This window comes from Gymnoscopelus braueri (genome assembly GCF_963280865.1).
Source record: "Gymnoscopelus braueri genome assembly, chromosome: 9".
Classification (NCBI taxonomy): Eukaryota; Metazoa; Chordata; class Actinopteri; order Myctophiformes; family Myctophidae; genus Gymnoscopelus; species Gymnoscopelus braueri.
In genome coordinates, this window is record NC_137610.1 from 10,053,749 (window position 1) to 10,072,040 (window position 18,292).

An 18,292-nucleotide genomic window follows, 5' to 3' on the forward strand; every position below is an offset into this window, starting at 1 on the left:
ATTCTGAGAGAGAAACAAGCAGGGCCACTGTTTCCCAAACAGTGGGTCGAGACTCATGTTTGGGTCGCGGACCAATTTTCATGGGTCGTGAGTGAATATCCCTTTTTTTATTCCTACATGATATCAAAAGATTTTTAAAAATCAAAACTTTACATCAATTAAAGACAATTCAAACATTTCTTTTTTTAAATATTTCATAAATAAAATTCAAATAATCTAATAATTTCCTATAAATGAAAAAAGTTTAAGAAGTAGGCTGGCTAGTGATCTTCGGGCTTGCAGATCTGCTATTTTCACTAGTTTGGGACCCTGGCAAAGGTCTAATTTTTCTTTTGGGTCTTGAGCTAAAAAGTTTGGGAACCACTGGACTATAAGGCCACATAAACACTGTAACTGCTGGCATGAAGTCATTTGTTTTATTTTTGTGTATTTGTCATTTAGTGACTGACTTATGTCTCTTGGGGGCGCTCTAAGTGTGTTCTATGTGTTGGAGGTTTCAATTAGGTGTCACTTGTTACAGCTGTGTTTTTGTAATCAAGTTTTTGTTTGTGACACCTGTTGCGCTGGAGAAAAGAGACCAGCAGTCTCATCCCACTGTGGGAGAGCAGGAAGAGAGAAGGAGAGTTTAACAGAGAGAAAGAAAGAAATTAAAGTAAAATAGAAGAAAGTAAAGTGAAATAAAAGAATGTAAAGAAGAGAAAAGCAAAGGTTTTGCAGAAAGACTGAAGTATCCAAGTCGACCCCCCCCCATTCGTGTGCAAGTAGGCAATGGAAAGAAACGGTTCATGTTACATGTGGATTGTGAATGTTCAGGGTTGTTAACAGACTTTTTGGTGAATTGAAAAGCTAAGGATCTTTTCAAGTTGGGGGATGTGGTGTAATGTTATTACCTGGCTTTGAACAGGTAATAATTATAGGTCTGATCCCAGATGGTGCATCTGTCCATTTGAAAACCAATATGGAAAATTGCTATCCAACATGATTTGGCGGTTTAATCCCAACCAATCCACTGACATAATCATAGAAAAGTGAATTTCAAAGAAATACATTCTCTACCACTTATATTACATGAAATGACCTCCACAATTAAATAACAAGAGCAAATTAGAACATCACACAAGACACAAGTGCTATGTTGGACCACTACCATTTTAATAAATAGCAAAAAATAACAATTCACTTCAGCAGAAGTAAAAACTCAACTGGAAAAATCCAGAAACACAAGAGCCACATGCTTATGATAAAGGTGGCCAAAGGTATTCAAGCATTTCCCTTTTTCAAAAAGTATACAATCCATATCAGCTTACAGTATCAAAATTACTCATTTGTGTGCCATCCAGCATATCACACATTAGTGAAAAATAATCAAACCCTCAAACACGTCAACCAATGCTGAATTTACTGGTAAATAGTAATACTCTGTCACCAATGCCATCATAGAAAATACTAATAGTAATACTCTGTCACCATCATAGACTTTTGTTTACAAATGTATGGGTGGCAATTGGCTCAGGAAGTAGAGCGGCCATTTGTAACCAGAAGGTCCCCGGCTCCTCCTGGCTTTGTGTCGAAGTGTCCTTGAGCAAGACACTGAACACTTAAAGTAACTGCTTCCCAAGCACCCATACTGTAGGTGGCAGCCACTGCTTCTAATAGGAGGGGTCAAATGCATAGAAAAAAAAATCCCCTTGGGGAACAATACAAGTAACAAACAATAGTGCAGTTTATTCCCAGCGGTCATCAGTAACTAAAGAAAAAAAAAAGGTTAAAGCTCAATAAGGAATATCTCTAAATAGTCTGTATGGTGTATGTTTATAGTATGGTTCCCCAAACAAAAGAAATCGGTTCACAATCTTTTCACAACAATCAACACACATTTTTTGCAATCAAAATCCAGTCAATCTGAACACAACACTCACATTCAGCAATTGATTGTTAACCAAACATATTAGGTCTAATAAGAGTTAAAACAAAACAAGTTTGCGCCGTTGTGCATCTCCAAAGAAAGACGAGCGTGAGGAGAAAATGAGAGAAAAAGAAATGCATTAATTTCCGTAAGTAGCATTTCTAATTTAGTCTTGATAGCATTTCTATTTTATTCTTGATAATATCAAGTCACACATATTATGCGTGACTGTGTTCACATACCACTGGTCATAAGAATGTCGTTGATCCATAGCCGCCCTCCTGCATTCATCAGTCTCTGTAACTGCAGTAAACATGGACACGCCCTCTTTTTGTGCCCATTGCTCGTCGCCCCTTTTCTCAACGAATATCTGTGATTCATATTTTCCTGTAAATTGTGACCGTTAATTCCCTGTGTCAATTGTGTTTGCATCACCAGTTAATCAATTTTGCTGCTAAACATGCCACACCGTTCAGTCTCATGAATCCATCTATACCGCACCCAATTCAGAACCAATTACTATAATTAAAAGTTCTCTGTAATCAGCAAAGTGTGGTGTTAATTCGATGTATTAAATGTGAGTTTATTACCAGTCAATCAAATGCAAATCACACTGGCAGGTGAGCCAGTAGGATACAACAGCAGTGACAACAACACACAGAAATGTGGGGGAGAATCAATGGGGGTAAAAAGCCAGAAATCTTTCTGGATAAAAACCTCCCACGCACGCCTTAATTATATTTTGCAAGAAAGGATTCAAGATGGTTGGCTTACTAGTGCTATATTGCTTCTCAAACACATTAATGCTTATGTTATTAACATGACTAAAACCTAATTTACAGGTTCAACAGTGAGATGCATGTGCATTTCCTGTATTCAGAGCTTTACATGAATGCTATAGTGTAGAGAGTATAAGCCAAGAAAGCTGAAAAGCCATTCCCCACCAGGGAACTGTATTACAATGTTGTTTAGCACTGAATGAATGTCAAGTACAAATTTAGCAGTCACATTTAAGAACGTCTATGTCCAGTAAATAGTCAGGGAACGCCTCTCAGCTCATTGCCTCTAAACCTCTACTTAGAGTCTGCCGTGGTCCTGTGGGGCTGGGGGCTGTCACCGGTGGCTACGTCAGGCCTCTGCTCAGGCCAGAAGGGCGACTCGTGCTGCAGGGGCGTGCGGCGGGGGAAGAAGGTGTGCTGGAAGTCATAGTTGAGCAGGCAGCTGATGGAGGGCATGTAGATGTCGGCGAAGCGTGACAGCCGGCGGGAGAAGTAGGTGGGGTTGTGGTACGTCCGGAAGAGGCTTCCAAATTGTGCATTGAAGATGTCTTTGGTCTGGGTCCTGTCAATAAAACATGGTGCATAATGTAAAGTCTACCTATCCTCCATCTATACCCATATGGCATGCAATATGCTGTAAATTATGTCAATTTAAGCACAATATTAGGTATACTGTAACAGTTTGGTTGGCTACTTGAAATACACTTGTGTACTACAATAGGCTACTCTGCTCATACTTTTAATTGTGTAAAGATTGTCTGCGTACCAAGGAGCTTATACTCAACAAGTTTTGATACATGTAGAAGTCGCACGAAAAATGCCGGAAGACCCTGCTGCATTTATGCTGAGACTAAGAGTTAAGACATCTGCAAAGTGCTGTCAGGTAACCAGCTGAATGCCTCCAGCAGGTCTGTTCAGGTAAAGCAAAAGATGCACACTTTATTTGATATGTCAAGGCAATGACGCGTCTGTAACCTTTTTTTTTGGTGGGGGCTGACACTGTTGACAGACACTAGTCTTATACTGTAAGTATTAAAGAGCCTTTAGACTGACTGTTTTGCAGCCAGTTAGCCAACATAATTATTTGGTTAATTAAAGTAAAATATTAATAAAAAGATAACCACATATCCAACCCGAAATGAAAAATTATGCACGATATGAAAGAAATGTGTTTGTCCGAATGTGAAAAGTTCAAATCGGACTCACTTTCAATTTCACTTTCACACTCTCTCTAAACTAATAGACCTCTAGGTGTGGCGTGCATATAATTATGTAACGTAACCAATAAGCCGATACGTATATTACTTAACACATTGTGTGCAGAGGTTTATTAAAATAGGGTACATCTAGTGCCAGCATATCATCCATCCACTTACGCTGATATGTTTCGTGCTGTAAAAGCCCCGATGCGGACGTGCATGTAAACAAAGCCTGCGTGCGAGACGGCGGAGGGTCCTGACTAACGCCTGGAACAATAATATTTCTAACACGATTCTCCATTGCAGAGTGATCGCCGATCGAAAACGGCTCATTTCCACCACATTAAAAAGAAATGGAGATTTTAGTCAAGGAGTTAACATTGGAGCGGCTGACCGGAAGCATTTTTGACATGGATCCACATCCGTCCTCTCCTTCTTAGAGACTCCTTGGATGATCCCAAAGTTTCGTTAGAGTGCCCCACGTGGGAAAAATATATATAAAACAAAATGGGCCAAAAACGGTCCGGACCGTTTTTGGCACTCAATGTGTTAATACAGGGCTAACTGTCTAAATTCTTACTTTTCAATGATTTTTCTGTTTTAGATGAGTAACTCTCTTCCTTGTTTCTACTTTGACAGCAGCCTACCAAGTCTAATTCCTTGTATGTGGCCAATGTACTAACTCTACTTCTGTGCAGCAGCAAATGTTTATGAGAGCTCAAAAAGTGCTATGTTGTGGTGAACAAACAAATCTTCTTTACCTCATGCTCTCTCTCTCTTTGCTCCACTCCTGGACAACAGCTTGGGAAGATGGATCCCTGTGGACCTGTTTGACAACAGAAGTTGAACAGAGAAGATAAGCGGATCTAAGCACACACTTGGGCAATTTTACTTCAGGCCCACACACATCTATTTTCACAACCCGACCCAACCTGCTGTCATTAAAGACCGCTAAAGTGTTTTCAATGGGGCCGCTGGAAGAAATAAATACAGTACACAGAGGAGAGTGTGAGAGAGAACCAGAATGGAAGAGAGTGAATGAGAGAGTGAATAGACCAACGTAGGTGCAATATAGTACTGTAACACACACCAATAATACCTACAATTAAATTGACAACACAAAGAGCTCTTAAATACATACTGAGTGTTGTCAACATTCATTCATGTCCATGTTGTTTCAGCCGTTGGGCACCTAGCTAAATTCATATATATTATAAATTAACCATCCGGACCCTAGCGTCCCTATTCTGGGGCGAATATTTGGTGAAAACAGCAGATCGGCTATTTGCGACAAAGAGATTTGGTGTAGAAAAAAAGACTGGTGTACACCGGTCAACCTACTATATAGGGTTTAAGTGGTTAAGCATGATCTGCTTAATGTACGTCCTTGCTGATTGTTATCTGACCTGCATGTGTTCGATGAGTCCGGTCAGTGCCTGCAGCCAGGTCATCATGTGGACATATTGCTGCGTGTTCATGATCTTTATCTCCTTCCTCAGCTCGGGTATGATGGCACCCGTCCTCCAGCCGTGCTTCAGAGTAAGATCCTGCAGAGGACACAGAAGCAGAGAGGACACCTATCAGACCCATGCCCATCCTGCAGGAATATCACTGTTTTCAAAAAAGACTTTTCAAGGACAGAACAGGGAAGCGATTGAGATGATTGCCTCTGGGGTTGCATGTAATGCTGTGGTTCATGGGCTCAAATCAGCTTCCCTCTGTGCCCCCATAACACTCTCTAGTCTCTACCGCTCCATTTACCTGAGTAAATGGACAGCCCACTCTAATTTTAGACAAAAAGAATATGCCAAAGAAAACCTATGAGTAATGAGTTAACTTGTCATATAAATGTGAGACAGACACCGAACGATAGTTCTCGTACACGCTCACAACATTAGGTATCTCGGAAATTTCGTCAACACATCTTTTAGCTTCTTGGATTTGTATTCCGGTGTGCTACTTCTGTCACACAAGCAATTTGCTCCTCGTTGTGTTGGCAAAGCCTGGCATTATTCAGTGCTATTACTCCCCCCTGCTGCATACAAACATTAGATCTATTAAGCTAACCATTGTATATCTATTAATGTCACACATTTGTAGGATCCTGCCAAAAATAAGATGATGTATCATGGTGTGTCATACCTATGCAAGAGCTAATTTGAATGTGTCCTATAGTTGACCATTAACCAGTAGCTTATCAAGTGGAGACACACCCCAGTTTGTGTCTATATGTACTGAAGACCGTTAATGGATTTTATATTACAGTATGAGTCAAACGTCAAGCATGTATTCTAAACATCACTCACCCTTATCATTACCAATAGATGCATGCATGTCTTTCTATCATGTCAAATTGTTACAGTAAAAAATTAAACAAGTGTTTTTTATGGAAACAGTGTTTTTATGAAAATGTGCGTTTGCTGCTTACAGCCAGGTCACTGTAGATGTGATCTCCAAAATAGAGCACCTTGGAACCTCTCCACCCCGTCAGCCTCAGGAACTCGTACAGGTTTCCCTGAATCAGAGATACAAACAAACATATAAAGAGGGTGATCAACCAACAGCAATGCCTCTGGAATGTGTGGAGTGGCCTTGAACACAACACCTGCTTATAGATCTGTCCTTTCTCCAAGCGGTGAATCCTGTCCCAAAGCAGCACCCCTTCGGGTGTCACTCGTCTGAAAGGTCTACAATGGGGGGGAAGGGGGGGGGGGGGGGATTAAACAAACTTACAAAGTGCTTTTGCTTTCCTTATCCCGAAAGTACCCACAAGGCAGTGGGTTAACAATGAAAATTAATTAAAAATGTTCTAACAAGCGTATAGAAAGTTCAGAAAAATAAACTGTGTGTGCACGCTCGCACATGCACAGAAACAGACACACACACAAATGGATAAATAAACACATGTGCTACAGTGCTACAGGACTGCTACAGTGCTATATCGTGTGTATCTCCTTGCCATGTCTTCCCATTCTTTGCACAGTTGCATACCTGCCAACCTTGGGAAACTATTTTGAGTACCAAAATATTTAGAGAGGAGAGGCGAACATAGCCGGCCCGTTGTACAAGGGCTTGTAGATTCGACGATGCTCGACGGGCTTCATATACCACAACAGCAGTCGCAGAGACACGTTACTCCCGTTTCCTTCTCACTATGGTTGCTGCTATGACATCCGAATTCACCTCAGAGGAAGGTTTTAAAGGTTTATATTATATATTACCTGGTGGCTGATGTCAACATTATAATTGCACAACGTGCAAAACGCATGGTTCTGTAATACTGAGGGGTGAAGACACAGCCATTCTTTTTGGTATTTGGGGAGGAATTTCTGGGGAGCATGGAATCTCTTCTTTTTAGTAACAGGAGTACTGTCATCCCTCTCCGTGCCGTCTTCGTCTGACATTATTGTCTTTTGGACCAGTGCTACGGTAACGTGAAATTGTTTCAACAGGGCTTTTCACGGCCTGTGTTTTTAGACTGACACTGTTTCAGTTGACGCAGCTGAGTTCAATTAGAGGAGATTTGGGGTAAGTGAAGGGTAGGCACTCTTCCACTAGGACTCAGCTGAACTCCTGCAAGTTGGGTTTACTTACACTGAAGAGGGGTAAATACTGAATGTAGCATCTTTTTGGTTTAATTGTTATAAGGCGCCCATAGCCCCAATTGCGTAGTTTTTAGCAGGCATTTTGTAACTGAGACCGAGACCAATAATGTTTTAGTTTGTACGCAAAATGCGTGCAGGTTGGCAGGTATGCAGTTGTGACGGAGGCTGGGATCAATTAAACTGTCATAATACACAATAATTACAAGACCACAGAGGAGAGCCCAGGGCATGGACACACATGATACATACATAGGCCTACATGATAACAGACACGCAACGAACGTGACGCATCATATTTCATTCATTATTTTGAGCAAATATGTATATCTCATATGCCTGTTCTAATGGTGCCCACTCAGGAATGTTGTGCCCTACATGGTGCATTTCTGCACCATGGTACTGACAATGATGATGAGTGTTCTCAAGCGCCTATGAATATAATGTACATATAGAATTTTACTCTCACTCTAGTCTCTCTTTCTTGATACTCAGGTGAGTTGTGTTGAGAAAGGACACAGTGGCAGCTGAGACAATTGCTCACTGCTGCCACCTACTGTCCACCTAGTGTATTATTGAAGATTCTGACTTTCAAATGTACATATTTTTTGTTTTGATTGTATTGCTGTATTGTTGTATTGTGCTTTCTGCTTTGGCAATGTAAACGTATGTTTTCTCATGCCAATAAAGCCCTTTGAATTGAATTGAATTGTATTAAATAGTACTTTTACAATCACCAGAACGGTACCTACCTATGACACATCATTACCAGATGTGTCATCATTACAGATCATTATCAGATTCAGCAGGAGCCCACTACATACATATACCAGTTAACCAATTAAATCCTGGTATCCCAATTTTAGGCATTTCATAGGTTACATTTTTTAAAACAGTGCTATGCATTGTGAGCTTGTAAATTGGCTATTTTCTAAATAATATATTATATATACAATTATTTGGTGGATAAATAGTTAAAGCATCTATGAAATAGTTCAGCCCAAGCTATAACCAAGACAAAGTAAAACGCAATGATAAATGACAATGATAAACCTACTGCTAGTGGGTAAGTATCAACCATGCAGCTTATATTTAAATAGTACACACACACACACACACAAAATATGCACCTAAGATGAATGATTGTATGTACACGCACACGCACAGGAGGTTCTGTACTTACCTTCTCCTGTCATTGAAGAAACCAGGTTTGTCAGCCTGCACGATAACCACATCAAACAGGTCCCTCCAGTCTTTCCCTACAATGAAGGTCATTCCCCGATCCCTGGGAAAAACAACAGCTCAGCATCAGGAATATCTGCAGAATTATCATGAGGGTTCTGTCACATGTGCTCAAGTATTGCGTCAGCTCAATGGATAGCGTAGTAGTGGTCAGTGATATCAATATCAAACTATTGTAATTAAATACAATAAGATTAATATCAAGCTATGAAACTGCTCGACTGGCAACAATGTGTAAATTTCGTTTTTTTGCAGTTTGTTCCCATGATGTGGGAAGCAAAAAGCTTTTCCAGCAAACTTGATACACCCACTGATTCAATATACCAAGTAGTTTCGCTGCTATACACAAAGTGGTCTGGTACGATTAGCCTTTACAGTTAAGGGTCTTTCTTCCACTTAATGTAGTCTCCCTGGCAGCATTTAATCCAGGCGGTGTACCAACCCTGACAAGCTGCACCTATCAAATGGTTAGGTTTAGGGTTAGGGCCATGATTGGGATTAGGGATTGCCAATTCCACCGAAGGAGTCAGGATTTACCAGCCTCAGAGGAAGTGCTGCCTGAGTTAATTAAGGGCAGAAAGTCCCACTTCAAGTCTTCTCGCCATTTCAAAAGGATAGCATTGTTTTAAAGTGTGATGTCGAGATGTGTCGATTTTGATTTCTCATGCTACGGAGACAGAGGAAGACGATTCAAAGGAATTGGACTTAGAGCCAAGTAAAAGCACCAAGGAATTACTGCTCATGGCCACAAGAGCCAGTACTACTGTACCGTATATCAAACTTGTAAACTCACAAATGGCCATAACTCACTTTAACTCAGTGACCATTGCTTTGATCAGTGCATTATAGGACATCATGGTAAGTTCTTTGAGATTTCTAGATATATCTGAATAATTATGTGCCGACACTGTGTAGAGTTGACTGGAGTAGAAAATATATGCAGACACTTTTTTCCGTTGAAAAAAACATTACATTTGTCAAGTGACACATCACGCCACACTTTGTCGCTGAGGAATAAATCACACTTATAGTAAATTGAATTCACCCAGTATCATCACTTCAGGTTCAACAAAGGGAGCGTGCAATGATATATTGGTGCGACCCCACACTATGGTGCTCATGTTTCCTTGGTTTTGAATAAACACAACAACTACAAAATGCTTTTAACTTTTCAGAAAGTGTATTGCTATGAAGACAGAATGCAACCAAGGACAGAAGTTGGATGTCTTTTGATTTGATACTGGGAAACACTCTCGCAGGGGTTCCACTAAAAAAGGGACTTTTTGTGCTGTCAACATAGTGTCAAAAGAGCCCCAATGTGAGTGATAGTCATGGCAACAGTATGACTAGTCTTAGTATTTGAAATATTAAGACTACTGACAGCCCTCAACATCTATCTACTCACGTACAGTATGAACATACAAGAACAGGAGAAAGAAGACCAGTAACACCCACACCCAAATTAAAATTTTTAAATGAAAAGCTCTGAATCCGCAAATGTAAATGTTTGCTCTTTTTCAGATGTGGAATGAACTTACACAAAGTCAAATGGGCTGTTTGTAATGAGAAACATATTTTTTCCATGTGCAGCCAGCTTCTTCAACACCGCCTGACTGTGTTCACCATAGCAAATGTATTTATCTGGAGAAAGACGGAGAGAAAGCGTAATAGGGAGAGCCATGACCTTGTGCAGACAACATGAATTATAAAAACGATAACACCAGCCTTGTTATAGCCTGGTAAACCCTCCCTCCGGAAATCTCATTTCCATTTGATTGGAGTGAGTCTGGCCTGATCGCCCATTCTGCAATATTGGCTGTGCCTGGAGTTGGGCGGGAGTAATACCGTTGACTAACAACCCCTTCAGCCAATGATCGTTGTTCCCCTTCAGCCAATTGCAGTGCATTTTTACCACCTCCACAAATAATGTGACGCGACAGGACTTTTGAGATGGCCATGCCCAAAATAGGGTTGCCTTATTCGGATACATGCGTGTCACTGCCCGCCCCTGCCGGTTCTCTGAATTTTTATTTTTAAATAGGCTCTGTCATGATTAATTGACCACATATATGAAGTTAAACAATTAAATTCTATCCAAACGATATCTTATAAGTAAATTCTGTGCCTCAAAAAAGAAGTTTGAGAGCGTTATAAAACTGAAAGTAAGAAGTGAAGGCACTCGCACAAACAACAATGGCTGCCGTTCGTCTTTTGTCGGCTGCACTCAGGCTGCACTCTGCTTCATTCGGGCTCACTCGAACTCGCCACCTGATTGGCCAACTGTCGTTGTCAATCACAGAACGATGAGCGACGACGCTGATAGGCTCGTCCATTTGGTGTACGGGCTAGAAACGCCCAGACAAGCCTTCAGGCCAGACTCACTCCTGGCTGAAATCAAATGGAAATGAGATTTCCGGAGGGAGGGTTTACCAGGCTAGCCTTGTTATACCTTAGACAACTTATTGGCAGAAACATAAGATCATTTTTGTCAAATTCTGCAGATTTGATTTCCATCCTCTTTTTATAACCAGCTCAAACAAAGTAATGACATTCAGGGAATGTTTTGTACTACATTGCAATCATTACCCATATCCGCCGCCACGGCTCTGTACATGATGCCCTTTACGTGAACGTCTCCGATGGCCTCCTGTGAGAGAGAGTGAAAAATAGACGCAGTCGTCAGCCAGGGAATGAGGACTTCATAGACACAATGTTAGCATTCAGCAGGGGGAATACCAGCACTTTGTTCTGTAGGAAAACGCCTGAGTTTGCAAACACAAAGAAGTGCAAATTGTTTGTGTGACAGGAGTAGCATCTCTGAATACAAATGCGAGTAGCAGACAGAGAGACAGCCTCCATTGTCTGGTCACTTTGTAGAGACGGGAGACAAAGTCTCTGATGGCTTGTCGGTAGTCCATTGTTCTGCCGGTGTGGTAGAAATGAACTGGCCTCCTCTGACACACTCTCACGTTTTTACATGTCAGGTAACTGAGGTTAATGGGAAACTTGTCAACGTTGAGAGGCTCCTCGGCGCGTGACAACTTGGAAAGCCAAGAACAACAGAGTTTGTCGTTTAGCTGTAAACTGGGACGGACAGAAGAGGTAGAGTTTGGGTGGTTTGGAGGGGGCACAACAGGTGAGGACCAGTGGTGAAAGTGGGCCGGCACGGTCCGGAACGACTGTTAATGCTCTCTCGTCTGTGTTGTTAACTGAGCTGGGCAGGGTGTATACTGCATATGTCTGTGTTCTGTGACTATGTGTCTGACAAAAGGGAGAGTGACTGTGAGCAGTGGTAACCGCGTTGCTCGTGAAAATGCCATGGATTCATATGCGCAAAATGGGTGGGGGGGGGGGGTTGGCATGACTCTAATCACCTAATCATTTACAAAACAAGCACTGGAACCACTGCATTAGAAAATATTACAAAGGCCACACTGAGCGGAAAGGGCCTGTCAGAGAGCTGCCCTCAGAGTGAGAAGAGAGTGCTGATTTACCCCCCTCCCCCCCCCCTCTCTGAAAAAAACAGAGCCAGCCACCAGAGTACAGACACAGATGGTGGGACGCTCTAAAGCAGGCCAGCCAGACCTCTAAAATTAGACACCAGTCTTTCACAACTAAAATATCATTGACTACATACAAGTAGGCTCTGAGTCACGACAAGTCCCCAACATGCAGACTGCAGACACACGTTACCACACACATGCTCTTTAGCAAAAACCTGTTTTGACATTCACAGTTAGTTGACTTTTAGTTGACAGTTAGTTGACTCTTCCAATCTGCCCAGGGCCATAATCATCAATTTTTTTGGACCACTGAGCTGCTTTAGTTGGAGCTGCTTTGGGGATGTTAGTGCCTTGCTTGTGAGTAACAAGTAGCACTTGTTGTTAACCACAGAAGCACTAAGTCATACGACTATGTATTACACCATATTGCTTTGAGCACCCATGCCGTTTCCAGCATTAAATCACAGTCCGTCACATCTAGCCGTCACATCTAGTAGCCTAGAATATAGGCTATATACTATTATTCCTCAAATACAAACTCCTCAGGTACAAGGTGGCTTTCTCTGTGTTGGCCTGGTTGGGCATCAGTGGGTTTCTACTATGCTAGTGGGTTATAATAAGATATGGTATAATTTGGGTAAATCCCTATTTTGCATGTTAGTGATGATGTTGTGCAGCCTCGCTGTTCTCAGGGTTCTGAAACAGCCCATGCCAGGGGAGATGAGGAGGGAGAGGGACAACAGCATGAACAGGAGAGCGTTCATTCTCATCTGTATGATCATGGTGTCATTTGTGGGAACTGTCTTTATTTGGTGCTTTATGGAAATATTAGTTGCTCAAGGCCAGTTAGATGACATGGATTTAGTTGGAGCTACAGTATATGTATACACTCACACAGCTACACACAAAGATCAAGATGTGCATAGGAGGTTTCACACCGTCACACACACACACACACACACACGTGAATATTTTGTTCTGCGTTGAGACGTGCGATGAAGTAACCCACCAGCATGCACGCTATCACACACACACAACCACCCCGTGCGGGCTGTTCAGTTAGCAGCTGTTAGCAGGCACGGGGTCCAGTGGCCGGGGATGTGCATGGGAGGTTTCACACCGTCTCTCACACACACTGCCTGACTGGGCACGCACGTGAATATTTTGTTCCGCGGTGAGACGTGCGATGAAGTAACCCACCAGCACGCACGCTATCACACACAGGTCCGGTGCGCGCTGATCCGTTGCTGTGAGCAGTCCTAGCCAATCAACGACGATAGGCCCCACACACACACACACACGACGTGAGCAGTCCAAGCCAATCAACGACGATAACAAACAAACATCGCAACATTGGGGGCGTGGCATAAAGCCAATTGTAATAATAGATGTTTGGTGGAGTCCACTTCCATTCAGCAAAGTTAACTATTTCCCCGTTTGGATTTCACGTGAGAAAGATTTTGATTTATTTTGGGCTTTTTATGCCTTTATTGTTTTAGAGAGGGATAGGGAAAGTAGGCTGACAGGAAATGGGGAGAGAGATGGGGGGTGACACGCAACAAAGGTCGTCGGGAACGGGAGTCGAACCCGCGACACGACACGCTGTCAGGCTGGTATTGCAGCCTAGGGTGCCTGCACCGTCACGCTACGGCCCAGGCCAAAGATGTTGATTTTTGATCTATTCATTATTTTTTCCAATTTTCTAATTGTTGTCGGAATGAACACACTTTACTTGAACAACTGATTTTGATTTGTACGGGTGGTTCATGCTTAGTTTTGCACTTGTTTATACAATAATTTTTGACAAGTCATTTAGTCGGTTATAAAATCATTATTTAACGTCAGTGAAATAGTGGCTGCGCACATCCCTACTTTGCAGGGCTGAATCCCTTGATACTACCGTAACCAAACACCTGACAAAATCAAGGTCCGACTCCAAACAGAAATTGTTAAACAGAGTGGGACAATATTTGCAATCAATAATGTACCTTCACGTCTTTGTAGAGATGGACGGGCTCATAGTCAATGTTGTGTTTCATGAAGAAGTCATTGACACAGGACAGGAGGGTCATCTCGGGCAGAGAGAAGATGTCCATGAACTGCTTCATGGTGTGGCCATGGGAACTCTGCAGGAGAAGTGAAACAACATCATTCAAATGACAACATAATAGACAATATATTACATACTGGAGTTTTGTTTGCCAATGTGTATTTGTGACTGATACATCCGTTGGCCAAGATTTATTGGTACACTTTAAAGTTACAATCTGTAAGTTTTATGTGGTTCTGAGCACTGTCCACACAGTGATTTTGCCTGGTTTAAATTTTTTAATGTGACATGAATTGGTACGATCCATGCAGGGAAAAAATCCATGCACTAGTAATAATAATAATAATAATAAAAGAACAGTAGATAATATGTTAGTAATCTCAGTCACACTGTAGTAGGAGTATGTAATGTATTGTGTATTGCTGTTTTACCTTGCCATAGAAATCACTCATATTCTCTAGAGGGACATGGCAGCCCTCATACATGGCAATGACTTCCTCGTCGGGAACAGGATAGAGACCCCTGCAGAATAAGTGATTATATTGTTTACCATGTCAGGAAAAAAGCATGCTCAATCTGTTGTATGCAGTACAATGCATAAATAGATTACCTGTACACTGTTCCCAATTGGATGTAGTGAAAAGCATCAATCTTCATCAGAAGAGCCTAGAGCAAGTCATTGAATGGATTAATGGCTCAATTTTGTGATTTTGTGCAAGACTGTCATCTGACAGAGCTACGCTCTTACCAAGAAGCTGCTGGAACCATTTAAATGTCAATGTTTTACTTTAGGAGTGGATCAAAAACAGAAAATGGTGTAGATTTACTCTCACCTTCTGAACGTCATAGTGCAGGCCCCTGACAGCAAAATTAGGAATGTACTCGTACTCCCGAAGGCCCTCTGGGTACTAGATTAAAAATAAAATCACGTTAGTATGAGCATCAACAAAAAATAAACAAGAGATTCAATCCAGTGGGGAACCAGTGGAGAAACACAGCAAACATAATTATCAAAATATATAATTATATCAGTTTGAGGTTATAATGCAATTGCAGTTAGACTAAACTCATTATATGTTACACATAAAAGATGCTGTCAAACCAGGTGTGGGGGGTTAGATTGTGTTCTGTGCTTTGATCATTTACAGTACATCACTTGTCACATTACTTGATGTCACAGTTACTGAAACACAGTTTCCGTAACAGGACTGATTCTGTCAGGAACCTGGAGCTGAGACGTGTGTGTTGTGTTAGAGTAGAAATAGAAGAACAAGAACACACAGTCCCACGGTACATACCCACCCATAATGAATACACACACACACACACACACACACACACACACACACCCTGTGTTCTGTGATGAGGATGTCACGGGCAATGTTGAAGATCAGTGTGTGGAGTTGACTGGAGTAGAATGCCAGGGTGTAGTCATAGTCAAAGCCATAAATCTCAATGTCGTCCAGGTTCATCTCGTTGTTGGCAAAGATGGTGTCGGGGTTCACCGAATTCTTCGTTATCACTGGAATCAAATCTACAAGGGAGGACCGAGGAGGGAGCGATAGTTATGGTTACTTGCTTTGCTATTGCAGCTGCTGGTAACTTGGTGTTCAGCACTTTGCCACCTGCCTGGCTCCATTCACCATGTCATGTCACATGACCACAGGAGTTAAACTCACACCATCTTGTCACTCTTGTGTCTAGTCCAACACCTGAAAGGAGCGTGTGTGTGTGTATATGTATGAGAGAGAGATAGAGAGAGATAGAGATATATGTGTGTGTGTGTGTGTGTGTGTGTGTGTGTGTGTGTGTGTGTGTGTGTGTTTGCCTCTTGAATAGGAATCAAAGTGTTAAAGGAGTGAGCTCTAGCCACTGTACCAAATCAACATTCCACAAGGTCAAAATGATGATGACGATGATAATTATTGTTATTACTACTACTACATTTCTATGAATTCACAGGACCTCAATGGAAATAATTCATAGGCTTTTGGGGGTTTATCCTTTTGTATAAATCTGTACCACTCTGCCTTTTTTGCAAACTGTTAATAAAGTATTCAATCAATCAAACAATCAATACTAGAAGTTATTTACTGCTGTCAGTTTGAGGCAGAGATGACCCCCCTATAGTCTACTCTAGTCTAGTCTAATGTATTGACGTTCTTTCTTTCTTACCTTCAGTCTCTCTTTTGGTCTGGTGGTAGACAGACCACAGCCAGTCGCTCATGCTCTGGCCACCTGAAGAAGAAGAGCTGGTACATGATGGCACTGCCCTGTTGGCACCGTCGGGTCGCGCCAACACAGTTCCCACTCCAAAGTCCCGTTTCCACAGTCTGGTACCGGACGAGGGGTGGCTGAAGAGCCGCTGGTGTGGGAGGACATTATTACAGACGACAGACAGCTTTTGCAGACACTCCTTGTTCTTTAGGAGAGTGGAAAGGGACAGCGACATGAAGGGCGTCATGGCTCTCCTGTTTTTGGGGTCGTATTAAACCCGTGTGTAGGTCGTGGTGGTGGGCTGCGTGATGCATGCGGTTTACTGGCTGTAAATACACACACACACGGCCACCCTGTCTCGTCGCTATTAGCTAAGGACGTCACTTCCCTGTTTTGGCATCTGTCTCCAGTGTTGCCAGATTTTGTGAGACAAATAAGCAACCAGGTCTAGGAAAACAAAACCAAAGCAAGCAACTAGAGCACTTGGGCCATTGAAACAACACAAATCTGGTATGCATGGCTCCCAATTGGCGCAACATTTTTTCAGACAAATAGGCTTACATATTAATTTGGAGGTCCATGACATGGAAATATTTGAGATCCACTGGTTAAAATAATTAAAACATTGTGAAGCAAGCCCAAATAAGCAACTGCACTTTAGTCACAAGCCCCAAAAAAACACAATTTCGATGAATTGAATACAGGACCCCAAAGGAAACAAGCCATAGTGCTTTTTGGGTTTAAAATCCTCTTAACAGACCTTGCATTGAACTGTACTTCCCTGTGCTTGTCTTTGCAAACTGTTAATAAAGTATTTGATCAGAAATTCAGAATCAATCAATCAATGAAACAAACCCGCAACTACTAGCCTGGCTCCACCCCCTGAATCATTTGCCTCGCATTCAGGAAACCATGAATAATGGAGTGAAACGAAATGAAAATTCAGGCTGAGTGTCAGGCTACGCAACTACCATATTTACAAGAAACTTAACAGAAAAATAAGCCCAAAGTCGCTTATAGTAAGCGGACATGGCAACGCTGTCTGTCTCACAGCACGGATCCCACAGTCTAAAATCCCACCCATTGCCCGAAGAGACAGCGCACTGTGAATGGCTAGTTGGTTGTCAGGCGACCGCAAATGTGGACAGCGAGATGAGATCACACTTATCTCGCTGTCTACATAATATACTATCTATATTATGCAGATACACTAGGAATTTAAAATGCAACTAAAGTACTAAACTGTAAAGTTAAAGGAGGGTAAGTGATATTTTTTGGTTAAAACAAAACGTTTTTTCTTAAAGCACTATATTTTCATAGAAATCATTGCTACAGACAGAGTGTTTGTTCAGTAACAATCTCCGTGTCTCTCCAGCTCTTTAATAAAAATAAAATACATTTTCAGGTAGGTGACAAAATGTCAGCCAAGCAGGTGAGAGAACCCATATCAGCTTAATTGGTTATAGTGTTCCATTTCCAATTTGTTCAGCTCATTTTTTTGTGTCATCACTTCCAATTTCACTTGTTTAATCTGTATCCTGACTGACTGAGTTCCCTATCCTAATTGGATAAAATTGGCATCCCGACCTGAAAATGCATTTTCTGTTTAATAAAGAGCTGGAGAGACATGGAGACTCTTGTTACTGAACAAACACTCTAGCAATAAGTACTATCACAATAGAGCTAATTAATACTTATTTTAACCAAAGAAAATCACTTACCCTGCCTTTAACACTCTTTTGTCAGTTCAACCTATATGAAATTAATTCGTTGATGTTGTTTATTCAAGTTTTA

The 18,292-nt window shown here is 41.7% G+C and overlaps 1 protein-coding gene across 2 annotated transcripts; it reads right to left on the reverse strand.

Annotated features, from left to right (window-relative positions):
* Positions 1-1,131: 1,131 nt before the first annotated feature.
* LOC308092542 (5'-nucleotidase domain-containing protein 3-like) lies at positions 1,132-16,847 on the reverse strand. Of its 2 annotated transcripts, XM_080438499.1 has the most exons (14): positions 16,457-16,847; positions 15,631-15,815; positions 15,115-15,189; positions 14,892-14,947; positions 14,713-14,803; positions 14,220-14,357; positions 11,315-11,375; positions 10,267-10,369; positions 8,670-8,771; positions 6,490-6,571; positions 6,313-6,399; positions 5,291-5,431; positions 4,646-4,710; positions 1,132-3,247 (listed from the first exon to the last, which is right to left on the reverse strand). In XM_080438499.1, exons 1-14 carry the CDS (start codon positions 16,743-16,745, stop codon positions 2,980-2,982), a joined length of 1,743 nt encoding a protein of 580 aa, XP_080294625.1. In that variant the 5' UTR covers positions 16,746-16,847; the 3' UTR covers positions 1,132-2,979. The 2 variants fall into 2 exon arrangements, with proteins under 2 accessions (XP_080294625.1, XP_080294624.1); XM_080438498.1 differs by having other exon boundaries at positions 6,313-6,571.
* Positions 16,848-18,292: the final 1,445 nt, after the last annotated feature.